The 27,513-nt window shown below is 43.2% G+C and overlaps 1 protein-coding gene across 1 annotated transcript; it reads right to left on the bottom strand.

The window, feature by feature from the left end:
• Positions 1 to 416: 416 nt before the first annotated feature.
• Cdr2 (cerebellar degeneration related protein 2) lies at positions 417 to 26,833 on the bottom strand. The gene is made up of 5 exons (XM_050143276.1): positions 26,530 to 26,833; positions 14,420 to 14,532; positions 5,340 to 5,488; positions 4,931 to 5,095; positions 417 to 3,330 (listed from the first exon to the last, which is right to left on the bottom strand). Exons 1-5 carry the CDS (start codon positions 26,603 to 26,605, stop codon positions 2,469 to 2,471), a joined length of 1,365 nt encoding a protein of 454 aa, XP_049999233.1. The 5' UTR covers positions 26,606 to 26,833; the 3' UTR covers positions 417 to 2,468.
• Positions 26,834 to 27,513: the final 680 nt, after the last annotated feature.

Here is a 27,513-nt window from a genome sequence, read left to right as displayed (position 1 = left end):
GGAGATCAGAGGGCAATTTATGGCACTTGGTTCTCTTCCATTATGTAGATTCTGGAGATTGGAGACTGAACTTTTTTTTTTTTTGAGACAGGGTTTCTCTGTAGCTTTGGAGTCTATCCTGGAACTAGCTCTTGTAGACCAGGTTAGCCTTGAACTCACAGAGATCCGCCTGTACTGTCTCTGCCTCCTGAGTGCTGGGAGTAAAGGTGTCTGCCACAACTTTATCCATCCTACTGGTACAAAACTTTAAGAGCTAATTCAGAGGCGGCTGGGTGGTGGTGGCGCACGCCTTTAATCCCAGCACTTGGGAGGCAGAGGCAGGTGGATCTCTGTGAGTTTGAGGCCAGCCTAGTCTACAGAGCCAGGACAGGCTCCAAAACTACAGAGAAACCCTGTCTCGAAAAACCGAAAAAAAAAAAAAAGCTAATTCAAAGGCACAAGTAATTTAGCATCAATACTCATCATATCGGACTAATGTTAGTGTGTGTGTTGATGTATTTATGGGCCAGAGGTTGACATCAAATGAAATGCCTTCCTTTATCATCACTCTTTAAGAAAAAATATTCTGTATTTGTACAGGCAAGCACGTGTATGTGCATGTGCTCAAGGTCAGAAGCATCCCAATCACCTGGATGGAGCTGGAGTTACAGGCAGTGGTGAGCTGCCTGATGTGGGTGCTGGGAACTTACTGAGGTCCTCTGCAATAGCAGTTTTTTTTTTTTTTTTTTGAGGCAGGGTTTCTCTGTGTAGCTTTGGAGCCTGTTCTAGACTCACTCTGTAGACCAGGCTGGCCTCGAACTGACAGAGATCTGCCTGCCTCTGCCTTCCGAGTGCTGGGATTAAAAGCATGCACCACCACCGCTGGGTAAGCAGTGTACTCTTAACCAATGAACCATTGAGACATTGCTCTAGCCCTTGCTCTCATTTTGTGAAACAGTTTCTCACTTAACTTGGACTTTACTGACTGGCTAGGGCCAGTGAGTCCTGGGGGTCTGCTGGTGTCTCCACAGTGGCAGGCACTGCATGTGCATGCTGCCATGCTCATATTTCACACGGGTGCTGTGGTGTGCACTCAAGTCTTAGTGAGTGCTTGCACAAGTGCTTTACTCAACTGAGCCTTTGCTCCAGCCCAATAGTCACACATTAAAGGGTTTTTTTTTGGGGGGGGGGGGTTCGAGACAGAGTTTCTCTGTGGTTTTGGAGCCTGTCCTGGAACTAGCTCTTGTAGACCAGGCTGGTCTCGAACTCACAGAGATCCGCCTGCCTCTGCCTCCTGAGTGCTGGGATTGAAGGCGTGCGCCACCACCGCCTGGCCACATTAAAGTTTTTAACCATTAGCTGATCAGATGTTTTAACAACCAACTAGTTAAGTGCTATGAATTCAGAACTAAGCCAGAACTTCTGAAATAGTGAAAAATGCTTTCAATCATAATATTTAACAACATGTACAGAATTTGTGTTAAGTAATACAATCCCTAGGATTTCCTGCTTAAAGAAAATGAGTGGAAATCATTGTCAAATTCCCTAGAGTTATCTACTGGGAACAGGCCAGGTGGCTTCATCTGTAAAAAGGCATTAAGCTTAAAACAACAGGTAGTAGATCTGTTTGTTCACATTCATAGATAGTTTTATTCAGCTTCTAGAAAAATATATACAACAATCAGAACCACGGTTCTCTTAAATACTTTTAAATTAAAAGTGTACAAGTGAAAGTTTCCACAGTCAGAACATCAATACTGTGTAATGAAGTAGACAGGAATGTCTGCATGTCTAGGAATTAAGAACTGAGTAGGAGCAGCTTGTGGCTGCCAAGTGGTCAGCGCTGATCCCATCTAAGAGATTTGAAAACAAAATACTACATGCCTGCCTCTGAGTAAAACAGCTGAATGCTGGGCACATACCAACAGGCATTCGTCAAACCAAAACTTGCCACTTCAACTGGTATTCATTTAAATTTGTAAATATTAGGATTACCTGTCAGTCATCATTCAACTGGTAGCAGATGCAACAAAACTCAGGGGTTTAAGAAGCTTGTTATTGCCATCTACTTCAGATTAATTTCTACTTTTTCAACATTCTTTGGAATGTCTGTGGAAAGCATTTTTACTTAAACAGACCTTGGAGTTCCAAGTAGTTTGAAAGCTGAGCATGGAAGCTATAGGAACAGCCTTAGTTTTGTTCCAATTCTGTCCTTTGCCCCACACTGTAGGCACCGTAGTGTACCCCATTTACATGGATCCCCCTCCACTGGTTCCAGGGCTTTTCCTGGAAATCAGATCATCAGTGCACCAACCAAGGGCCAGTGTATCATGAGATAAACACTGCCAGCCACCTCGCTTCCTGCTTTTGCCGATTAAGCAAAGCAATGAGGCAGATACCTTTAGCAACATCAAGCTTTTGAAATTGCGCTTATGTGTCTGAATGGGAGGTGGGGAGAGAAAACAAGCAGATCAGAACTGGAGGTCTCGTTAAGAGTAAGAGGACAGAGATGGGTATTTTGTTCTTTGTTCATCTATTTCCTGCTTTGTTTTCTTGATGCAACTAAATATCTCCTTAAATAGTGCTTTGTATTCTGGAGGTGTAGTGGTGGGGGAAGTGGTGGGCTCTGGGGTGACAGGGGTGGGTTCCCAGCCACTGGCTCCAGCCTCACACGGGGTTACCAGTCCTGTCAGGTCCCTGGGCAGCAGCCTAGAGGTCTGGACGGCCTTGTGTGACAGTGAGTCCTGCTCCTGCTGGCACTTCTTCAGTAGCTCTTCATACTTCACTTTCAGGGCACTGTACTGAGTGTCCACTTCATGCAGAAGGGAGATGCCCCTCTGCTTCACAGCCTTAGCTCTCCTGATGCAAGTCTCCTCATGGCCCTTCACAATGTCACCCCCTGCCATGCTGCTGAGCACCGTCTCACTGCTGCTGCGCTTAAGCGGTTTCCGTTGTGCTTCTGGAGCAGCTAGGAACATCTCCTCCAGCAGGCTCTGGCTGGGCTCCTTGAAAGTAACAAACAAAGAGTCGGACACCAGCTTCTCAACCCCATTCACAAAAGGGTGCTCTGCCTGCAGCATCTGCCGCATCTCAGCCACCTCAGCCTCCAACTCCAGTGCCCGGGCTCGGAAGGCATCTGTGGCACCCAGCTGCTGCTCCAGCTCACTGTTCTCTTTCAGCACCACCTTATACTCCGCCTCCACGCTCACTCGCTTCTTCCTCTCTATGCTCAGCTGGGCCTGCAACATCGTCACTGTCTTTTTCAGGTGCTCGTTTTCTTCTTCTTCGGGGCTTTGTTGGTTTTCCAAGGAAGTGATCTTCTCAGCAAACACGTGGTCATATACAAAGTGTCTATGAAGAAACATGGAAATATTTAAAGGTCAACTTACGGTGCAAAGGAGGCTGCTGGGGTTTTTCAACAAAATTTTTGTTTGTTTTGTTTTTTTGAGACAGGGTTTCTCTGTGTAACAGCCATAGCTGTCCTGGAACTAGCTCTTGTAAACCAGACTGGCCTCTAACTCACAGAGATTCACCTGCTTCTGCCTCCCGAGTGCTGGGATTAAAAGAGTACGCCACCACTGCCCGGCTCAACCAAATCTTTTAAAGGAGCAGTGACACCAATTTTTAGCCCATTCAATATTATAAGCAGTGGCTAAAATGAAGCTATATGAGTCTGGAAAATTCTTGAAAGCAAACACAGTTTTTGTGACTGATTTTTCCTCCCAATAGTAAAAGTAGTGTAGAAAACTCACTGGCAGATCAGAAGAATGACAGTGGCTTACTAGGAAATATAATGGACCAGAGAGTCTCATCTCTAGCTGCAGATCACGACCAGTGGGTGGTCTTAAAAACCTGGAGCTCACACCATTGATCCTCATTGGTCTGCTATCTGGACCTACAGGGTTTTAAATGTTCTCCATAATGTCAGACCAAGGTTATGGAACATGATGTTTGGACTTTTAACTTAGGATACACATCAGAACCACCAGAACAGCTTTAGGTTCATGCCAAGAAATTCTGAACTGAGAGAGACTTAATATCCGTCTTTGGAAAACATTCATAGTGCTGGGTGCACACACGTAATCTCAGCTCTTGGGAAGTGGAGGCAGGCGGATCAGGAGTTTGAGGCCAGATGACTGTATGAGACCTTATTTCAAACCCCTCAAATCTCCATAGGTAACGTGACACAAAGTAAAGGACGAGAAACATTAGCCGCCTCTCCTACTCAGGCTCAGGCAGCTTGTGTATTTATTTCTTGGCTGTGGAGCATCTGACTTTATGAAAGGTCATGAAGACACAAGTTATGTCTACTTTGGTCATCATTCCTGGTAACTGGCACATCAGCTGCAGTGTAACAGGTGTTTAGTAAGCATTTATTAAAGACTCAAACTCATAATTACAAATTATATAGGTATTTCTTTAGGTGAAAATACTTGTTTGCCTCAATTTTTGTGCTATCAAAAACATTTTTTTTGGTGACAGGTCTCTCTCTGTAGTCCTGGCTGTCCCAGAACTCGCTATGTTCTGGCCTGGAATTCACAGAGCATGCCCCTGCTTCCTGAGTGCTGGGAGTAGAGACATGCACCATCACACCCACCTTCTAAAATTCCCATTTTTCTTTCATTCTAATGTGAAATATAGCCCCCAAATCTGTACTGTGGCAGAAGTATTACTAATTTTAAACTAATATTTTTTATTATTTTTTTCATATTTTAAAAATTATTATTTAATATATATAGATCTTTAGTTTTTAAACTAATATTCAACAAATTAAAATGAAAAGAATGACTGACACCCATAAGCTTTCACTGTTATGTTTAAGTTCAGTGGCTTTGGGTTTAGCAGGCAAAGGGCACATCCTGAAATGGAGCTTTTCATCTCCTGTAATCCAGAATGTGTCACGCCATGGGATGTCCCCAGCTTGCAAACCCACAGAAAGGTAGGCTCTTACTGGCGGAGGTCATACAGCTCTTTCAGATAGGAGAAGCTGGGTGCTGGTTTCTCCTGGTCACATGTCTTCTGCCGCTCTCTTTCTTGGCTGGAAGATTTCAGCTCCTTCACTTGGTTCTGGAGGTGATCAATGTTGTTTTGTAGGCATTCAATTGTTTCCGTCAGGCTGTAAATAAGACACAAGCTGGTTGCTGCTTGTCACATTAAATTAAGATCAAAACCTACCAAAGAGGATTAGGTATGAGCCACTCAAACTTGGCTTTCTTAATTGGAAAAAACTTACAGTTAATCCTCAGTCCCCTAAAATAATGAACCCTTATCCTATACGGCTCAATCCCTCTACAGACACATTCTTCTTCAAATTATACTAAATAACTCCTTTGTAGATTTCCCTCAGTAACAGATTTTACCTTAGGATTTTCTGTTGCGAGGCTTTGCTCTCAGCCACAAGCTTCTGGTTGGTCTCTTCCAGTTCTCTTGCTGTGACATCTAACTGCTCGTAAACTTTTGCATGCTGCTCATTCATTTGCCGCAGGAGCTCCACCTGTTTGGTCAGGTACTGTGAGAGAAGAGTGACAGCAGGTCACACACACAGATAAGGTAGCCGCATGCTTCAACACGCATTGTCGGACTGTTGGGCTCGCCAACACCAACTATGCCAGGTGAGGGCTTAGGGCTTCCACTTGTGGGCTCAGCATGCTCCTGGCATGGTGATGTTTGCCCAGTCCAGAGGCTCCCAGAGCCTTGATGGCCCGCAGGCCCCTCTCGGGGCCTGTCACTGCAGCCCTCCAGTGCCATTCCTCATCCTAGCATTCAGGACAGTAGGTTTTAGAGGAGTTTTGTACCAGAATGAGGGACAGAGACCAAATGTCAACTTTATATTATACCACAGTGTCATTGGTTTATTTAATGAAAAAGAGAAGTTAAATTCCAATAAAAACTACCTGCTTTAATAAGAAACAGGCACAAGCTATCCTTGATGTGCTTAGCTCCATTACTGCTTGACAATACTCCTACATACACGAGGTTAGTCTAATTTTACAAAACATATGCTTAACATTCAAAAGCAAAACCCAAAGTGAAATATGATAATCCCACAAGAAGAAAAGTTTGGGAAAACACAATAAAAATGTAAACAAAATATGTCTAATAAGGGCTGAAGAGATGGATCGGTGGTCAAGAGAACTTGTTCTTGCAGATGACATGGGTTCGGTTCCCAGCACCCACTCAGCACCCAGGGACCCTGGTCTTTCTGACCTCTGCAGGTATCAGGAATACATACAGTGCCTGATATATTCAGTGCCATATATATTCAGGCATAAGATTCACACATATAAAAATAATAAATCTTTAAAGAACAGAAAAGATTTTAAAAAAAAGTTTAAATGAAAGGAAAAGAAAGAAAAGCTTAATGTGAAAAAATTTTTTGATGGTTTTCACTTGGAAAAAAAAATCAATCTTTTTTTCCTGAGTGAGATGTTTCAGACAAACACTAGTGAAAATACATTAATTTTACCAGATACTTCAATAGATATCAAATCCTTGTTATTTCTACTCCATAAGAATGCCATCTCCACCATCTTTCTCAACTTACTTACCAGGTTATTTATTTTGATCCTACTAAGACTGCTTTCTGAAGACCAAGGATAAGGGGGATAAGCACAATCTTAATGCCAGAGTTAGGTCACCTGGATTCCCTCGCTACTCAGTTCCACCCAACATACTAAAGTGTAGCAGATATTCCAAACTGAACATTCCTACTGGATATGACCAGAAGAGGGAAAAAAAGAGGTTTTAAATATAATCCTATGGTAGCAGACTTGACTTTAAAAACCCTTCCTAGCCAGGTGGTAGTGGAGCATGCCTTTAATTCCAGCACTTGGGAGGCAAAGACTGGCGGATCTCCAAGGCCAGCCTGTTCTACAAGAGCTAGTTCCAGGACAGGCACCAGAGCTACAGAGAAACCCTGTCTTGAAAAAACAAAAACAAAACAAAAACCCTTCCTGAGGTATTTTACAGAACTATTCTGTAAAAAAAGCCAAGTGACTTTTTTTCTTTTTTTACTGAGACAGGGTTTTTCTGTGTAGCCCTGGCTGTTGTTGAACTCAAGAGATCTATCTGCCTCTGCCTCCTGAGTGCTGGAACTAAAGGTGTGGACCACCATGCCACCACTGCTGGGTGACCTTTGCTTTTTTGAGATAAAGTCTGTTATATACCTCCAGAGAGGCCAGCTCTGGTCTTTGGCCCTCCTGACTTGCCTCCTAATCCTGGGATTACATGTGTGTACCACTGTGGCTGTCTTTCAACATTCTTCTTTCGAATAAACAGAGCTCAGTGGTATTCAGTGGTATGACATGTAACTTTTGGGATGCTTACATACCACATGCACAGAACAAACAACCCCTCTTTGGCTTCAACTTTCTCCTATGAATCTCTCGGGGTCAAAAATGTTCTGAAAATTCTACCATCACCATTCCCAAACAAACCATAGTACTTACAACTTATGCTTTATTAACACTCCTGTGACGTTCGGGCAGGACTCTGTAATTAAGCATTGGAACTTTCACATCAAAAAGTATAAAGACTACAAACAGCCTCAGATCAGTTCAAGATTTGCTAGCACTTAAATTGCTGTAAATTTAAGGGATTAAGACCTCAGAACTTCTGGGGTTCGGCAGTGGTAAGGGGTTGTAGATATTAGTAGCTGCTAGAATTGACATGATTAAGTTAGCACGAAGCAAGGTATCTATGAAAGTCCATCTATTCTTCACTGTCTACATCTCTACAAGTTTCTCTCGGTCTCTTGGAAAACAACCACTCAACTTCTTACAGGAAGCCTTTTCAGACCTGTAGGAGAAAGCTCTGGGTTCTGCCCCCGGCTAGTAATGACACAGTGGTTTCCTGTCATCCGCAGGAATGTGTTTCATTTCTTAGGAATACTCGAGAGGGTAAAGGGCTTAGGGTCAAGAGTGTATGTGATCGTGGTGGCAAGATGGCTCAGGAGTAAAGGCACTTGCTACCAAGCCTGACGACCAGATTTCAATGCCCAGAACTCGTATGGTAGAAGACGAGTGCTGACTGTGACCCCGCTGCGTGTGGTGGCACATCTGCACACAAACATGTGCACGAGTGTACTTAGTAGAGAAATGCACATCTTCAACATGGAAAATCTTGGAAGTTCCCTTCTCCTGACCCAGTGGTGTGGGAGCTGAGGAAGCCGTGAATGACTGTGCAAGGGGCAGATTAAGTCCTGAGTAAATGTATGTGGTTGACATGGGCACAGCCATGTCAAGGATTCCTGATGCCTCAGACCCACAGAAATGGCTAAGACTTCCTCATATTCAGGCTTAAGTATGAGTATATATGAACTGATCAGTAAATACGGAACTACCAAACACCACAGCTTTCTCATGACAGTTACACCTGAAACTGCTCCCCTGCAGAAACCTCCCACCACAATTAGCTAAACCTGTCTCCTTGTTCAGCTATAGACCATAAACTCACCTTATCAGCTGTATACAGAAAACCTGTCTCTTCCATCCAGGTGCACAAAATAAACACTTAAGTTCCCGGCCGCTGCTGCTACATTTGTGCCCTCCATCAGAGCGAGCACGGCCCACCTAATCCCAGCTTTTCTGACACGGGTCTGTGTATCTTCCTTTCTACATTACCCTGTCACCTCAGCCAGGTGTACAGCATCAGGGCACACGGGAAACAGCTCAGTGGCTTTTTCTCTGGGGTCTAGCATGTACCAAGACAAACTCTGACATGTGCATGTACATGCATGTTTTGAAGCTAGGCCAGTGTCCTACCTGTAAACTGTAACTCTAGTACCAAGCTAGGTTAATGGCTACTGTTCCCCTTCACATCACACAGCTGCTGTCACTCACTAGAATCAGTTTTAGTTTGTCTGACACATCATGTTTACCGCAGCATTACATTCCCATATATTCTTACAACCATTAATTCCTCAGCATTACAAGCTAGTCATCTTAACTTTGTATTACTTTATGACTTCTCAATCCACTCAAATTCTGACTTTTTACAGATAACTAAATTCTTCCCAACATGTTTTTAAACTATTATAATTTTAAACATACAGATAATAAAATTTCAACCATTACAATACAGAGAAAGTTTTCACCTCTACTGCCGTCACCCTTGGTCATCACAGGACAGATTCACAGCATCGTTACCCAGTGCCCTGAGTGTTGATTTTAGAGTAGTCACAGTGGCGAAAGGGAGACCTCACACTCTTAGTGTCTACCAGGCTTCACCATTTCCCCAGTAACCTCAGTATTCCTGTCAGCTTCACGTGTTAGCTTTGGAGTCTCTGGGTTTTTTTAAATTTTTATTTATTTATTTTTGGTTTTTCAAGACTGGGTTTTATTGGAGCGAGTCCTGGAACTCTGTAGACCAGGCTGCCCTTGAACTCACAGAGATCTGCCTGCCTCTGCCTCCCAAGTGCTGGGATAAAGGCAGGTGCCTTTTTTTTTTTTAATCTCTTTTATTTTGTATGGGGCCAGAGAGATTGCTCAGCAGTTATGAGCACTGGCTGCTCTTCCAAATGACTTGGTGTTCAATTTCTAGTACCCATATGCCTGCTCACAACTTTCTGTAACTCCAGTCTGATGCCCTCTTCTGGCATCTCTGGGCACTACATACATGTGGTACACAGATAAACCAATACACATAAAAAAGATTTTTTTTTTATTTATTATGTATACAATGTTCTGTCTGTATGCCTGCAGGCCAGAAGAGGGCACCAGACCTCATTACAGATGGTTGTGAGCCACCATGTGGCCGCTGGGAATTGAACTCAGGACCTTTGGAAGAGCAGGCAATGCTCTTAACCACTGAGCCATCTCTCCAGCCCCCATAAAAAAGATTTTTTAAAAACTTACTTTTATTATGTTTAAGTGTGTGTGTGTGTGTGTGTGTGTGTGTGTGTGTGTGTGTGTGTGCAAACACATACCATATGGACACATAGATGCAGGAGTTTGTGGAGGCCAGAGGTGTCAGATTCCTCCTAGAGCCAGAGTTATAGTCAGCTGTAAGTTGCCTGATATGGGAGCTGGGAGCCAAACTCCAGCCCTCTGCCAGGGCATCACACGCTGTTAAACTCTCAACAGCTGAGCCCTCTCCATGCTACCTCTGGCTTGTTCTATCTGACCCAGCAGCTCTTCACCTGGGGCTCACAGACAGCCTTTAGAAAGGGTCTGTGAGCACTATGGGGAAGACAGGTATTTGAAAAATTCTAACTGAAAACTGGAAGGCATTTCCTTCAATTATGAATGAAAGTCACAAACCACAGCAGTACCAGGGGCATTTGCCACCAATAGAAATCACAAGTATTTCATATCATACTGTAGGGTTTACAGAAATGTTGACATTTTACTTAGATATGTCACTATTTGAAATTATTATTTGAAATTACGATAGTTCTTAGAATGCCTATATATTCTGTATTATATATCGTGAATTTGTTTCTACAATATTTTCTGGCTATCTAAATATGATATTTTATTTATAATTCAGTGTTTAGTTGAGATGGTAAAGTCTGGCTATGTAGGTTGGCCTTAAACTGACAATCCTCCTGCCTCAGCCCCTAAATGCTGAGATTCTGAGACTGAACCACTTTTGGTGCTATAGTGCATTTGAAAAGGCTCACCACAAACTTTGACAGACAGCTCGCAGGATCTGTGGCATAAACGTGGCCAACCACTTTAGTTATCCTTAGGCCTCATTTTCAGCGTAAGCTCTTTGCAACCTGCGCCAGGGCTGAAGCTGTTTAGCAGTTAGCACCTGCCACTCTTGCACGGGACCCAGCTTTAGTTCCCAGCACCCATGTGGTGGCTCACAACTGTCTAGGCCCTCCGCACCCTCTCCTGACCTCATACACATGAAATGCTTTGCCAGAGTACTTGCGCTCATCTACAGCAGCACCGAGGACCCGCATTCCTCTCAAGACAACACAGCAATCAACTCAACTGCTTGACTCTTCCTATCCCTCTCTTTCTGGGATATTGTTCTCTATCTAGCTCATTTCTTACTTATTTAGTAGGAATTACAATTTATTAACTAAATATTCATTTCTAGACGTCTGTTTACAATAGCTGTGTTCAATACCACAATTCAGAGTACAAATGTCAATTAGAAAGGTCTAATTTAAAAGCTTCTGTGATGGGCTTGGCTCTAGACCTGGGAAAAGCCTATTAACCACCAATTCCCATTTGACTCTCTATTCTCATGACCCCAACATTACTCAGAGGCTCAGAAACCTGAAGGGGAAATATTTATAATACATACCACATATTGCACAGAGCCCAAGTTAAGCCTTTTTTTTTTTTAAACTGACAACTTAGGCTTGTGACCAACATACAAGAAATAAATCAACATACAAAGAAGTACAAAATGGCTACTAAAACCTACAAAAAGTGCCTCTTGTTCGCTATATGAAAATCTGTGATTAAAAACACAAAGAAGCCATTGAAGAACTTGTGATATCTTAGCCTTAGACGGGTTGGCTTTGAGGATAACCCAAGTACGCCAAGAAGCTTGTTTTCATGTGGTAGGAGTTTAATTATATTAAGCACCAATAATCAGAAAAGCCATTCATTCTTCAAGACTCAGTCACAGACAACCAACAAGGGGGTCTCATTTGTTCAGGAACTGCAAAGAAAAACTACTGACTCCCTAAGTAAGTGCTGTGTATGGCAGACACCAAACTAGGTGTTGTTAGTCTAGATCTCTTAGTTTTTTTCTTCACTTCATACAGAAGGAAATAGGTTATCTTTCCCACTATTCACCTCAAAGTCCATACATACTTCTAATATTCTCATTTTCTCAATTGAGAATCTGGGACATTACTTCAGGTCTGACTGCCACATTGGGGGGGACACGAGAGTGGCAGCAAAGTAGACAAAAATGCCAACAAGAACATCAGGCTTGGGAAGACGCTTCAGCTGGTAAAGTGCTCACTTTGCAAACACGAGGACTTGAGTTCAATCCCCAGAACTCATGTTTAAAAAAGCCAGGAGCCAGGCATAGCGGGACACGCCTTTATTCCCAGCCCCGGGAGACATAAACAAGTGGATCTGTGAGTCCCTGCCAGCCAGGTCTATGCAGGGAGTTTCAGACCAGTCAGTACTACATAGAGCGACCCTGTCGCAAAACAACAACAAAGGAATTTAGCTGCCCAGCAGTGTGAGCGTTAACCTTTAATCAAGGACTACAGCCAAGTCTTTTAAATTTAATATAAAAATAATTTTTAGCCGGGCGGTGGTGGTGCACGCCTTTAATCCCAGCACTCGGGAGGCAGAGGCAGGCGGATCTCTGTGAGTTCGAGACCAGCCTGGTCTACAAGAGCTAGTTCCAGGACAGGCTCCAAAACCACAGAGAAACCCTGTCTCGAAAAACCTAAAAAAAAAAAAAAATAATAATAATTTTTAGAAATAGTGAAGAAATAATTCCTATTAAACGCTGAAAGTCCATTTTCCCTGATTATAGTAATATGTTTCTGCCACAGGATGTACAGGGGTGGAGAAGTAGGAATATGAAACTAAAGGTCACATATCATCACACTATTAAAAGCTTACCAAGTTGGTTTGTGTTTATTATGTGTAGTACATGTATGTGTGGAGGCCAGAGGCTGACATTAGGTGTCTCCCTTTTATTGTGACAGGGTCTCTCTCTGAATCCGGAGTTCACCCATAGCTCTATAGACAGGTAGTCAGGGACCCAGCTGTCTCTGCTCCCACTGCATCACAGATGTACGCCATCATGATTGGCTTTCACGTGGGTGGGTTCTGGGGATACAAACTCAGGTTTTTGTGTTGTGTGGTAGTCACTTTACCAACACAGCCATTTTCCAGCCCTAGCTTGCCAAGTCTTTAAGATTTACTGTCCACTAAATAGACAGGATTTTTTTTTCCAGAATTAAGACTGTTGCCCTATAAATATTCTGAAATGAGTATATAATGATGTAGTAATTACCGAAATCCAAAACATATTCTTATGATCTCATCATCCCCTCAGAGCACCCTGCACCAATGTAGTGCCAACATCCGTCACCATTCCCTGAAGGAGCAGACAGTCTAAGAGATGATTTACATGGCTGAGCTCTCTATTTGCAAATCTAATCAAGGGCTGATGCCCAAAGTCTCTGAAGACAAAGGCCAGTGCTCCCTCCTTACCTTCAAAAATATTAACTAGTTACTGACTACATGTGAAAGACCATGAATAAACATAGCAACAGTCACTATGAAAATTGAGAAAGTAGAAAAATGTCAACTAAAAAATAAGTACAATATAAAATATAATATTAATAAATGTAGTAAAAATACAAAATACTTTAAAATTCCCAGGGGATGGGGGCTGAAGAAGTGGCTCAACGGACAAAGTGCTTCCTATACCACACGCAGAAGACATCCACACGCATTAGAAAAAAAAAAAGAAAGAAAGAAAAACTTTAAAAATGTACTTATTTTTGAGACAAATCTCTTTCAACTATGTAGCCCTGGCTGGCCTGGCTCACTATGCCAACACCCCCTTCCCCGTGTTTTAATTACTTATGTAATGAGGAACACTGTCAGTAAACACTACACAAAGCTTAGCACTGAGGAGTTGTAATTCAGCAGTAGAATGTGTATTCAGCATGTGCAATGCACAGCGCCAAATGACGCTGAAGAAAAAAATTCACAGTTTGTCCAAGTTATTCCATTCCTGTGAAGGTCCAACTGAGGCTTATCTAGGCCTCCAGGTGAGAGCAGGCTCCAGCAGTGGTGACTGGACGGGTGGATAACACTTTCACACCTTATCTGAGTGTTGGCTGCAGGGGTATGTTTACTTCATAAAAATTTACAGGGGCTGAGGCAGGGGGACTGCAAGTCTGAAACCCACCCAAATTACAGAACAAACAAGTTCCCAAACAAACAAGAATTTAAATTCTTTGAGTGGCACAGGAGTTTAAATACACTATAAAATCAGATACTGCATCAAAACAAAACAAAACAAAACTTCTTACCTAACTCTAAATTGGAATGGTGCTTGATAGCTGGAGGGAGGGAGGTGCCACAAGGAACAGTACAGGGCGGCACTGTGGGTGGCTCTCTTCATTGAGCGTGGGCGTGTGCAGGGGTCTTTGTATGTGTAGTTCTGCACTGCTTTTCTGTATACCTGACATAGTGCATAACTCATTTTTGAAAGAAAAAAGCTTAAGAAGCTAAGTACAGCTTCATTTTGTTTTTCATACTGACAAATACTAGATTGGTTTCTTCTTCTTTTCTTTTTCTTTTTTTGTTTTTTTGAGACAGGGTTTCTCTATAGCTTTGGAGCCTGTCCTGGAACTCGCTCTGTGGACCAGGCTGACCTTGAACTCACAGAGATCCACCTGCCTCTGCCTCAGATTTAAAGGCGCAAAGGATATGACTGGTTCAACAGTAAAGTGCCACCCATGGGGAGGTTGTAACTCGCTCACTGAGTCAATTACCTCAATTTCCTGTAGCTGCTCCTGATTGGTTGTGTACATCTGCTGAAGAGACTCCTCCAACTCTGTGTTCCGATCCAGCAGCGTCTTTCCAAGTTCAGCAGCAAGCTGGAGATCTAGCGCAACAAATATCTTAGAATGCGGCAAGTATGAGCTCACGTCAACGTTTTACATAACCCAGCTCTTAAAATAAACAAAGCAAGTCCCAACACGTGCAAGTCAGATCCTAATGGAATGCAGAATGGCCTAGAAAGAAATGTGAGTGCTATTTAAAATTCAGTTGAATTGGGGTCTGCTAGCAGGTGAAGTATTTGCTCATGCACCCTAGTCAGACATGAAAGAAAGCAGTCTACTTAGAGAGAAAGATGTGGGCATTAGTTCGGGAATGATCATTTAGTACTATAGCTCTACAACAGCATTTGGTAACAGACTTATTCAAACCCCGACACTAAGATGGATCCAAAGCACAGGCAGGTCTCTCAGCAGCCTCTAAAATTCCCATTAAGCTGCTGTGAACACAACTGACAAAGCAGTTTGTTGCTTGTTCCCCCTACTCAAGACAGGGTTCTGTCTAGTCCAGGCTGTCCTGGAACTCACTAAGTAGACCAGGATGGACTCGAATTCACAGAGAACCACCTGCCTCCCAGCCATGTCTGGACTTTTTTTTTTTTTTTAATTTATGTGTATGTGTGTGTGCCTATGAGAGTTTGTGCAGCAGTGAAGTTCAGAAGCAGGCACTGGATCCTCTGGAACTGAAGTTACAAGCAGCTGTGAGCTGCTTGGTATAGGTGCTAAGAATCTAATCCAGGTCCTCCACAAAAGCAATATATGTTCTTAATGGCTGACCCATCTCTCCAGCAGCCCTAGCCTTAAAAAGCAACTAAATATTAATGCAAGAAATGGAGAGTACACAGCAAGGTACTTGCTTCACAAGTCTGTCTTTTGCTCTCATTCATCCAACCAAATTTCCATCACATCTTTGAAGCAAAGCAGCAATATGGTTTAATTCACATGTCCCTTAAACATAGAGCCAGGAGTCAGGTAGTGGTGGTGCATGCCTTTAATCCCAGCACTCGGGAGGCAGAGACAGGCAGCTCTCTGTAAGTCTGTAAGTCTGAGGCCATCCTGGTCTACAAGACCTAGTTCCAGGACAGCTAAGGCTGTTACACAGAGAAACTCTGTCTCGAAGAAAAAAACAAAACAAAACGAAACAAAAAACATAGAGCCAGGTAATTCTTTCTTTTGAATGAGGGCTTTACTCCATGGTTCTGGCTGTCCTGGGTAGTCACAGCAATTCTTCTGCCTCAGCTTCCCAAATACTAGGATTACAAATATGAGTCACCACATCTGGCTTCCTGCTTTAAAGCTTACTTGTTAACTATCTTCTTAAGCATATGTGCAAATAAGACAGGTTTTGTTTATTTTATATTATAATTACAGCATTAAAAGCTTAGTAATAACATAAAACCAAACCAAACCAAAAACCAAAAGAAAAAAAAATGCTGGCAATGTAAATACCCTGTCAGGAGAGGTATTCTCAGGAGAAACCTGTGCCCATTTCTCAAATAATTAAACTCTCCCCAGGAACCCTCCACCAGGGAAAAGGAAAGGCTGTTTCACACAGTTCTGACAATTTATGAGCCCACTCTTCAGGACAGACCTGAGCCGAGACAATGGTAGGCAGGAGCACATCATGACCAGCATTGCTTAACTATATACCTCTTGTGCTCTATTTTCACCCACATCTCCTGCTCATACCACTCCCTTAAATGGACATGGGTGTAGTCATTAGCCCCTCATTTGTGTTCCTCTTCCCAGTGTAGAAATCTCTTGCTTTTCACTATTACCTGTTTCCACTATCACTTTTCTCTTTAGGGTGTACTGGAGACAGGTAGCTGAGCTTAGCTGTCAGGTGTTGCCAGAGTACAAGTTTTTCCTTTAAAAATTCCAACATTTACAGTGACACAAGTAACTGACAATGGCCCGGCCCTATGACAGTGGGAAATGTGACGAATCTGGGCAGAAGGGTACGAGGTCCAGTTCTGTTTAACGTTTTCTAGGACAGTGATTTTAAACGCTTTCATTTTGGTTTTGTATTGTGTGTCTGTCTCTGTGCGGAGGTATGTGAAAGGAGTGTGGCTGCCCACAGAAGCCAGAGTTGGAATTATAGGCGGTTTAAGCTGTCTCATATGGTGCTGGGAACTAACTGACTCTCTGCAAGAGCAGTACATCCTCTTAACTCCTGAGCCATCTTTCCAGTCCCCAAATAGTGATTTTAAAGGTCCCTACAGCTAACTGTCTCATCTGGAGAAGTGACTATTTTGTTAATATCACAGTGTAACAATGAAATGCAATAATAGGAAGCCCTTTCCAAACTAAGTTGCAATACACAAAGCATGTCTAGCAGGTATTGGTTTAGATGCCTTTAGATATCAGTTCCTAGAAAATACTACCCGGAACAGGTGAAGGTCTTGCTTTGTTGACTTCCCTAGGCTATTAGAGAAGCTAGACAGCACCTAACACTACCCAGATTCTGCTTTAATGATTGTATTCACAGACGCTCACATATATATTCGGTAGTATTGGATCATGTTTTAGGCACCAGGGATTATAGGGAATTCAGATTTTTTAAAATGGGGAGAAAGCAGCATGATAAAATAGATAATAGAGGCTGGGCAGTGGTAGGACTAAACTAGAGACATCTAAGTAGGTGGAGAGACCAGGGAGGCTTGGCAGGATCATTCTGGCTGCCTGCTGTGCAAACACACTGAATGGGACAAAGACAGAGCACAGTGGTAAGACACGGTAATTGTCTAGGAGAAAGAACAGTGGTTTGGCCTAGACACTGGAAATGGAGAAAAGGAACAGACTTAAACATGACTTGAAAGGAAAAGCTCTAAGGATTTGTTGATTAATTTGATACTGACTATAAGAGGGGAAAAGTTAAATTATGTAAGGAGGAATCTAATTTTAGCTATGGCTTGAAAGATGGGAAGTCATCATGGGAGAGCCAGGAAATAACTCATCATATTCTACAATCTGGCAAGTAGCTGGTAAAAAGAAAGCAAGAAAAGAGAATGAATTGAGTTGAAATGGGAGAAGCAGGGAAAGAGCAATCATATTAAGACGTTACAGCCATGGCAGAGAAATTTTAAATTGTATTCTCTGTGTTGGCAAGTCACTTCAGCTACTAAAATACAAATAATGTATCATGAAAAAGCTCCAAAAGATTCTAAGCTTAATTTTTAAAGGTTGACAAATAAGATTTAATATCAGTCTATTAAACATTTACGCATCACTACTGGCAGTAAAAGTAAACCTGGAATAAATGGTAATAGAAAAACAACAAACTTTGTTATACGGTAATACCCACCAAACAACATAATTAGTATTGTGCTTGGTTGATTTTTCCTCACCAAGGAAAACAAAAACAAAACACCAAAAGCAACAAAACCCACTACACACAGCTCAAAAACACATAGACATGTACATATATGCTTTTTTTCATACAATATTGCTTGATAATGTTTCTTTCCTTCCCCAGATTCTCCCCAGGATTGGAAAGAAGGGGAAAGGAGGAAACAGGGGAGGGACAACTAACACAAAGGCCATTTGAAAAACTATACGGAAATCAACTGTAGAAGCTTTTATACACAAACAGACACATATACACATATACAAATATATATGTAAAGAAGTATATACAAAAATAAAAGGCATCTAAATGGAGTCACCAAATAATAGGGGAAACAACTCCCCAACTAGACATCTTTTTTTTTTTTTTTTTGTTTTGTTTTGTTTTGGTTTTTCGAGACAGGGTTTCTCTGTGGCTTTGGAGCCTGTCCTGGAACTAGCTCTGTAGACCAGGCTGGTCTCGAACTCATAGACCAACTAGACATCTTATGCCATTAAGTAAAACTTCCAGTGCCGAGCTTGGGTTGCATCTTGTTGAGTCATGGCCAAAAAGGGGTTCCTCAGAAGCCCCAAAACCTCACAGCCTATTGGCTGCTCTCCACAACCTAATGGTAAGGCACTATTGCTGAAGACAGTTATGTCATTGAACCCGAAAAAAGAGCTGGTGCTTGACTAGGCCCTCCACCCCTACTGACTCGTGTCCATGGTAGTGGAAGGTACTTTGAACATTACTTATTATCATCTAGCTATAAACTCTGTGACCTACAACAATGACCTGTCTGCAAGATAAATTGGTACAATAGTGGCACAAATGTTAATGGGGTAGCCAGTTACTTTTTTAAAAAATTGGATTTAAGGCCCATTTCATGAGCTAGAATCTATATCTGACACTGTTAAAGTGGCCAAGAACCCGAGACTGGATGGGCCATGGACCTAACTAAGGGAAACTTGATGAAGGTCCCACTGTTGACCTGGCTGGCCTCTGATTCACAACCCTCTTAGTAATCTTGCCAAGCAGTTAAGATTATTAAAATGAAGCTGTACTGCTAGATGCCAAAATATATTCTTTGATGATTTCAATTTTAACAATATTAAACGTATATATTACTATTACTACATTAAGGCTAATAAAGAAGCCAATCAAATGCTATCTTGTATTCCTAAACTAGAAGCTTTACCAACAACTCAAAGCATTTAAGAGACATCAATTTTGGTATGTTTTTATAGGATACCAAACCTAGTTTTTCAGATGAGACACCCTGAAGCACAAAACTATTAATATCATCAACAAACTACACATGGTGAATCACAGGCAAGGCAGAAACTACAGTCAGCAGGTTCTAACATCACTAGGACTCTCAATCACCTACATCTACATAATGTTTTCTTCCCATTGCTAGAGCCTTGCACACACAAGGCAAGTGTCCTAAGTAACATCCCTAACCACCTCCCCTCTCCTCCCCTCACATAGAGTCTCATCACATAACTCAGGCTGGTCTTAAACTCGATCTTTCTGCCTTATGTTGTCAGTGGTAGAACAACAGGCACGTGCCCCCATGCCTGGCTGTGAAGTAAGTTGTTTTTCTCCCTTCTTCAGTGCTGGGGCTCAAAAACCCAGTGCTCTGTACTTTCTAAGCAAGCACTCAACCACTGAACTAAACTCTCAAACCCATGTCTGTATAGGCTGAAGAAAGTGATGTCCATACACTAAGGAGGAGATCACAAAGCTCCCTAATATAAGACTTAATCACTTGCAAGTGACAGCAAGGAGAAATGAAGGATATCTGTGGCCAGTTCGGCCAATTGCAAGAACATCCACACTCAGCCAAGTTACCATCTTTTTTCACAGAATGAAAAAGAATTAAAACTGGACATGGTGAAGGACACCTGTAATTCCAGCACTCTGGAGACAGAGACAGGAAGAGTTTAAAGCTAGCCTTAGTCTACAAAGCAAGTTCCAGGCCAGCCAGGATTATGTATGTACAAAGCAAGATCCCATTTCAAAAGCAAAATAAGAACAAAAAGAACTACATTCACTGTGCATGAGTGGCAATGTATGACTTTTAATCCCAACATGGAGGCAGAAGCAGGTGGTGGATCTTGGTGAGCCTGAGGACAGACTGGTCTACACGTGTTCCAATCCAGCTAGGCCTACATAGTGAGGCTTGCTTCAAAATAAATAAGTAAATAAATAGAATAGAATAGAATAGAATAGAATAGAATAAAAATTAAAAAGGGCAGATCTCTTTTGAGTTCAAGGCAGCCTGGTTTACCTAGTGAGTTCCAGGACAGACAGGGTTATTTAGAGAGACCCTGAGTCAAAAAAAATCAAAACAACAACAAAAAAACCCCAAACAAACAAAACCAAAAAAACTACATATGGTTAACAGTGCAATAGTTCTTTTCTTTTCTTTGTTCATTTGTTTTTTTGATACAGGGTTTCTCTGTGTAACAGTCTTGGTTGTCCTGGAACTCAGTACTAGGATTAAAGGCATCGCCACCACCGCCCAACACAATAATCATTTTCTACTCACAGCATATGTACTGTATGTGTACAGCCCACATAGAAACCATCACACTATGAAAGACATCAGGAGGCTGGAAGATGGCTTCAGTGGTTTAAAGCACATGCTGCTCTTGTTGGGGACCCAGATTCAATTCCCAGGACCCACACTATGGCTGGTAGCCATCCATAATTCCTTCCAGGGAATCCAAATACCTCTTCTGGCCTCCATAGGCACTAGGCACACACATAGTGCATATACATGCAAGCAAAACATCCATACATAGAAAATAAAATAAATAAATCTAAAACACACAAATAACAAAAACAAAACTGAAAACATCCCACCAAAGATACAGCATGAAAGATCAGCATCCCCTAAAAATTCCCTAAGCCTTTCCTCTGGCCTGCTGTAGAGCAGCAATACCTCATTGGGATGGCCAGAAACTTAACCAACTCTTGAGCTAATACAGATACATAAAACCAGTATGTATGTATTTATGTATGTATGTATGTATGCATGTATATCATAAAGTAGTAAGCAAAACTGTCTAAAGGAACAAAGGACTAATTGGGGGAAGGGACCAAAGGGTAGACAGGAGATATGGAGGGAATATTCTCATCATGCATTGTATACTTATATGAGACTGTCTGTATATAGCACAGTACCATATGCAATGAATATACATAATGGAAAATATATAAAACAGAAAATAAAAATCAATTCTCACTAGGTGGCGGCAGCAATGCCTTTAATCCCAACACTCGAGGCAGGGGCAGGTGGATCTCTGTGAGTGAGGCCAGCTTGGTCTACAAGAGCTAGTTCCAGGACAGCTAGGACTGTTACAAAGAGAAATCCTGTCTCAAAAAACCAAAATCAAAACAAACAAACAAAACAAACAAAAAACTAATTCTCACAAAATAAAGGCTAATTCTTACTAACTTCAAACAATCAAACTGAACTAAGCCAACTGAGGCCACAAAACCATCTGTGCTGAAATGTCTTCAAGAATCAAGGCTTGATCCTTGAGGGCCTCGTGCTCTCCCATGCAGCTTTGCACTGCGTAAGCCAGTCAACAGCCAGCAGCAAGTTTCCTGCTTCAGCAGAGGTCAAATATAGCCTGTTTGTTCCCCATCAGCCAACAGCAAATAACAAGAACTTGAGACTCGTCTTTATCTCCATCCCTAGTTTCAGTTAAACAGAGTCCCCACCAGGCTCAGCAACCTGAAGCTTCAGTCTTTTGAATATTTCATGAAATGTTTAAAATTCTAGTGAGTCAAAGCTTAACTACAAGAAGCACCTGTGAAGTCACACTGTATAAAAGGGACATTACTTCATCTGATAGTGTAAAGACAACAGACTGCTTCAGTCTTTTAAAAAGCGTCATTTCCTGTTGTGTAGCATCTTGCCTGTATAACCAAAAAGAGCCAAAAGCTGGCAGGAAGCCCAAGAAACCTTTCTAAGTAATTGGTAGAGGGAAACAGGAGAATGCTGAATGTCCTTTAATTTTATTTTTTAATTAAGGCACAAAAGGAAAGGAAACCATATAGTTCCAAGGCCTTGCACACCTGCTTATCTCGCTATTACAGTGAGGATTTCCATTGTCTTTTCTAAATCCTACCCAATTGGTCTGGCTTAGGCAGTCACTATAAATATCATAGATTTACAATGTATCGGTGCTCTATATGTTTGATATTTTTCCATTGATCAGTTTTGTCAGACAAATTTTTTCTTAATTCTTGGATCAAACCCAGAACCTCATACAATAAGCAAGTGCTCTACCACTGAATTATATCCTTGGCCCTAATATGCTCTGCTTTCACAGGACAGGCTACTAGCTTTAAAAAGATATTCACTCAGCCCTGTACTTGGGCAAAAACATGAGCAATAGTACCTGAGTGATACTTTCTTACAGAATTTATTACATTCTTCTCATTTTACTTGTTTCTAAACACAAACTAACAAAAACTTTGAGGATAGCATTTTATTGGTTGCAGTCTGCAACAGTAATTCAGTAACATGAAGGCTGAAAACTTTTCCTATTACAAAGTCAAGTGTGTCATCTGGTGCAGTTTCTATGCAATATCTGTTGCCAACATTGCTATAATAGAGAACACACTACCTCAACATAAACATCAAAAAAAGGATGGTGTCAATTTTAATGACTCTCCAAACAGTGATTCAGTAATTAAGTGCACATTAGGAATTCAGAGATGAGCTCACACTGAAATTTAGAAAGATGCTCATCTTGCAATGGAATTTCAGGATTCCTTTCAACTACGACTTCATTTGGTGATCTATACACCGTAACTCTGAACATTTATTCTAAACCTTGTGTCGCTCCACAAATGACAACTGTCACAACAGCTGGTCTAAAGGAAAACCAGTCTTTGAAGCCTTTCCACCTTGTTCTTGGGGGCACATTTCAAAGCAAGCACCATCATTACTTACATAGAAGGCTCCTGCTGTCCCAGAAAAGACCGTGCCCAGGGATTACTGTCAGTATTCTTAGTGTGCCAACTCAGTCCTCTAACAAAAGTCTACTTGTCAAAGCATTTCTGTGTCTCCTCAGCTCTACACGTAACAAGATCAGAGTTGACGGAGGTTAGAATGTTTTCATTATTTTAATTTGAATAGAAAGGAAGGCTCTAACAAACATTGACACAGCCTACTTTGATAGTGGCATACATTTATAAATTAAAAAAAATGTAATAGTCCTAATTAGTCCTAATGCTTTAGAAAATGTTAGGAAAACTAGGCACGGTGATCTAATTGATTATTCAGCGGGCTTAGGCATGAAGTCTGTCATGAGTTTGAGGTTAGCCTGGGTTACACACCGAAATCCTGTCTCAAAAAGTAAATAAGAACTGGTAAGATGGCTCAGTGGGTAAAAGCACCAGCCATTGAGCCTGATAACCTGAGTCAAACTCCCAGGACCTACACGGTGGAACGAGAACTGACGTCTTCTGACCTCCATATACACACCATGGTATGTCCCAGCCCGCACTACAAAAAAAAAGTTAGGCTCTATGGCTTACACATTTGAGCTCAATGGGAGGTTGAGTGTGCTGGCTAGTTTTTTTTGTCAATTTGACATAAGGTAGAGACATCAGAGAGGAGGAAGCCTCTCGGCCTCAGCATCAGCTCCTGACTCCAGGTTCCAGCCCTGCCTGAGTTCCTGTCCTGAATTCCTTCAGTGATGGGCTATAATTATCAAAGTGCAAGCCAAACAAACCCTCTCCTCCCTAACTTGCTTTTGGTCATGGTGTTTCAGCACAGGAATCATAACCATAACTAGGATTCTGAGGTAGAAGGACTGCCATGAGTTCAAAGCCAGCTTGGGCTACAGAGCAAGAACTTACCTTAAACAAGGCTCAATTTTTTTTTGTAAAGTGTTTTAGGCCATCTATTCAATACGAATCTACCTAAGTTAACAATGAAGATGATAAAATCTGACGAGAGCTCCTTAATCTACCCAAAGAGACAGTGCTGGTCCCCAACTACTCATCAAATGCTGAGTGTCTCCGTTTACTAGCATCTCCTGATGCCTCTAATAAACGGATTCATGAACACCACTCCATGAGGGGAGTCCTGCCTTCCTAACAGATAGCTGGCTAGGGCAGTGGGCTGCTGCCTACATGAATACCTAGTATAGAGAAAGCAATATGTTCTTGAGAAACAGTTGTAAACTCTGTTCCAAGTTTAGTTCTTGGCTGGCTGAGGGGTACATTGCTTGCCTAGCATGCATTGAGGCCCTGGGATCAACCCCAGCACACCAAATACACAAAACTGTTTATAACATGCAAGTCAGCAAAACTGAAGAAGATATGCTCAAAAGAGCAGCCACCATTCATTCAGGGACACACTGACAAGTGAACAGTTGGGATTTCACATCTTCCATTTGTACTCAACATGACTATGATAGAAGCTATGGCAAAGTCTACTGTGATAACAGATGTAAAAAAGTCTTCGGAAAGCCAGGCGGTGGTGGTGCATGCCTCTCAGGAGGCAGAGGCAGGCGACTCTCTGTGAGTCTGAGGCCAGCCTGGGCCACAAGAGCTAGTTCCAGAACAGGCTCCAAAGCTACAGAGAAACCCTGTCTTGAAAAACAAAACAAAACAAAAGTCTTTGGAAAGTATAGAAGACATTCCAAGTGGAATTTGACAGTAAGTTCAGAGGTTAGGATTTGTTAAACTTGAAGATGTGACAACTTCATTTTGATCAGAAGTTAAGAATCTCACACACAGCCCCAAATGTGCTTTGTGTACTGCTCAGCAGATAGAGATATTACAATTGGTTGTCCTGATAAGCTCCAGGGGAGGTGGGTTTGGTTAGGTGGACTAGGGCTCTGGAGAGAGGAGAGCTGTGAAAACAGTAATGACAGAGAGTCTGTGTGTGTGTGTGTGTGTGTGTGTGTGTGTGTGTGAGAGAGAGAGAGAGAGAGAGAGAGAGAGAGAGAGAGAGAGGAGAGAGCGAGCTTCAGTTCAATCAACAAAAACAAAATCAAACTTTTACTATGAAGTATTAAATATGAAGTTAGATATGGGAGACCAGGCTGCCCTTGAAGATTTTGGATGTTTCTTAAATATGGCAAAGAAAAATATCTTGCTTGGATAACATGAATTGCTTTCATATAGTAAAATGTTGACTTGCATGGTGATTGCTTCAGTCCTGAACTATCAAAGTAGGTCATCAGTCCTTATGGGACAAATCTGAAATAGGCTAATGTATGACAAACGTGTGACACGGGGAAATGTGATGGCCAACAGGCTCTGTAACTGCTAGGTAGCTTCGATTATAAAAGGACAGATAGCCATTTGGGCTTAAGTCACTGCACATTAAGGGATCAAGACTGACAGAAATAAATAACAAATTACCACCTCTCCAAAGAGGTACTTGTTTTCTTGTTCTCTTTTCTAAGTATGGGTCATTCAAGTCCACATTTTCTTTTTTCTTTCAAATTCAGTCGAATTGTGTTTAATAGCCAACTCGGATATTTTCACTGCAAGTTTAGAGTGAAAAAAAAAATTCTATAGAATAGCACAAACAGGATGCTTGAAAGAATTCCTGAAGATCACTCTGCATGGTGGTTAAGAATGCCTGCTTTGAAGTCTGCAGTGAAAACCGTTTCCACAGCAGTATCTACTTGAGTCAGAGGTAACCTATGGCAACACTTGATGTTACTGGGAGAATAAAAGGGGCCTATCAGTGTCCTTAAGCGCAAAACCTTGCTACAATGTGAAAGAAAACGTGCCACTGGCTTCTGATTGAGGGCACTCTGAGACTGTTCTCTGGAGATGCCGCAATCAATCAAGAAAACCAAGGCAGGGATAATTTTTAATTGAAAACCCAAAATGCAAAAGAAAGAAAGAAAGAAAGAAAGAAAGAAAGAAAGAAAGAAAGAAAGAAAGAAAGAAAGAAAGAAAGAAAGGAAGGAAGGAAGGAAGGAAGGAAGGAAGGAAGGAAGGAAGGAAGGAAGAAAGGAAGAAAGAGAAAAAAGAAAGAAGGGCATGCTAGAACTCTTTTCAAATAATTTCACCTGGCACCCGATGAACGATGCCTAAGTAATAAAACAGTTTGACACCCAAGTGAGTAAGTTGTAAACCGGGATGCTAAGGTCTCAACAGTGTCTACAGGCTCGAGTGTGTGGGATCAGAATTATTCGCTCCTATATTCGGCTTTAGGAAGTCCACTTAACTCTTTTAGCATCTGCTTTCTGGAAAACGGGATAACAAAACGTTACTCTCACAGAGTGATGGCGCGGGTACCGCACCGCAGTACTGCCCCCCCACCACCTGCAGCGGCTTGCAGACTCTGCGGGCCATGAAAAGCGAGCAGATGAGAGCGGGCAAGGCAGCAGGACCCGGAGCCCAGTCAGCAGCCTGCTTCTAGAGCGGGACACGCTGGTTCACCCCTGCCCACCTCAGAGGTCCCCGAAGGAGACAGATCCGCTCATCCTCAGAGGAAGCGCTTTCTTAAAGCGCCGACCATCATCAAGCCAGTGTTGCGCATCCGCAGGGCCGTGGGCCGCGCGCTCGCTCCCGGACGCCGGGATGGGCGGATCCGCCGCCAGGTGAGCGTGAGGAGCCCCCGGCGGCGCGTCTCAGACCACCACCCTAAGGAACTTTCTAGCACTTTCCACACCAGCCGCCTCCCGGGCCTCCCACCCCCCACCCCTGGCGACCTCGCCCTCACCTTGCTGGAGGTCCCGGTGGTCGTACCACGGCTCATCCTCTATCTCAAACTCCTCCACCAGGTTATCTGTCAGCATGTCGCCGGGGGCGTCCGGGGGCAGCGGGCTCTGCTGCCGCCGTGCCGTCTCGGCCGCTGCCCCGGGCTGTCCCCCGGCTCCTCCGCCCTCAGCCAGAGCCGCCCTCGGGCGGGACGCACCGGCCCCGCCGCAGCTCCCGCCGCCGGCCCGCGGCCACCCCGCGCCGCCCAACGGCCAGCGCCCTAGCGAGCGCACCCCGGGGTGGCGCCCGGAGCCGGCTCCTCACGCCCGCTGCCCGGCCCAACGTGGCACTTTGGCAGAGCCCTCCCAGGCGGGGGAGACGATTCAAACCGGGGCGGCGACTTGACCAATTGCGAATGGGCCCCCGGCAGAGCGGCAGCGACATCATCCAATAGCGTCTCAAAGAAGGTCGCGGGCCCGGGTATCATTAGCCAATAGAGGCCCAGGAAGGAACAAAGGAGGCGGGTGAAGGCGGAGAGGGTGCGGCCGGCAGCCCCGCCCCTTTGTCAGCGTCGAGGCTCCTCAGTGAGTGCACTCCAGTTCCGGAGTGTGGAGTCGGCTGCGGCGACCAGGTCGGCTCCCTGGCGTGTCTTGCACCCAACTGCGAAAGACTCCCGGCTCCGGGCAGTGGGCGTCATTTTCCCTCCCGAAGGTTTCGGAAGCGGGCCAGCCGTCATCGGCTTTGCTCTCGGTGATGCGCGGAGGGAGATTCGGGGTCCGTCGCGAGGTTAAGGCCGGCAGAACGCTATTGAGCCAAATCTGCTCCTGAATGTCTGAGCCCTGGCCTCCCGGGGAAAGGAAATCAAGTCCTAAAACGGCGGTCGCTAGCCACTTGACGTTCGGAGGCTGGGACCGGCCCGTGGGAGCCGCCTCCCTTGGGAAAAGTTGCCAGCAGCTTTGCGTAGAATTTTGTTTTTAAAGGTTCGTAGAGCCCAAGATAAACACCT

Source organism: Alexandromys fortis, unplaced genomic scaffold, assembly GCF_014885135.2.
Source record: "Alexandromys fortis isolate MF-2015 unplaced genomic scaffold, M_Fortis_MF-2015_v1.1 scaffold_45, whole genome shotgun sequence".
Classification (NCBI taxonomy): Eukaryota; Metazoa; Chordata; class Mammalia; order Rodentia; family Cricetidae; genus Alexandromys; species Alexandromys fortis.
Note: the sequence above shows the minus strand (reverse complement) of the source record. Positions and strands in the feature narration are given on the sequence as shown.

Coding starts and splice junctions, on each gene's coding strand:
- Cdr2 (XM_050143276.1), bottom strand. CDS start 26,605: ATGCTGACAGATAACCTGGTGGAGGAGTTTGAGATAGAGGATGAGCCG. Junction 14,533..26,529: donor CCACCGGGACCTCCAGCAAG/GTGAGGGCGAGG, acceptor TTGTTGCGCTAG/ATCTCCAGCTTGCTGCTGAA. Junction 5,489..14,419: donor AGCAGCTACAGGAAATTGAG/GTAATTGACTCA, acceptor CTTCTCTCACAG/TACCTGACCAAACAGGTGGA.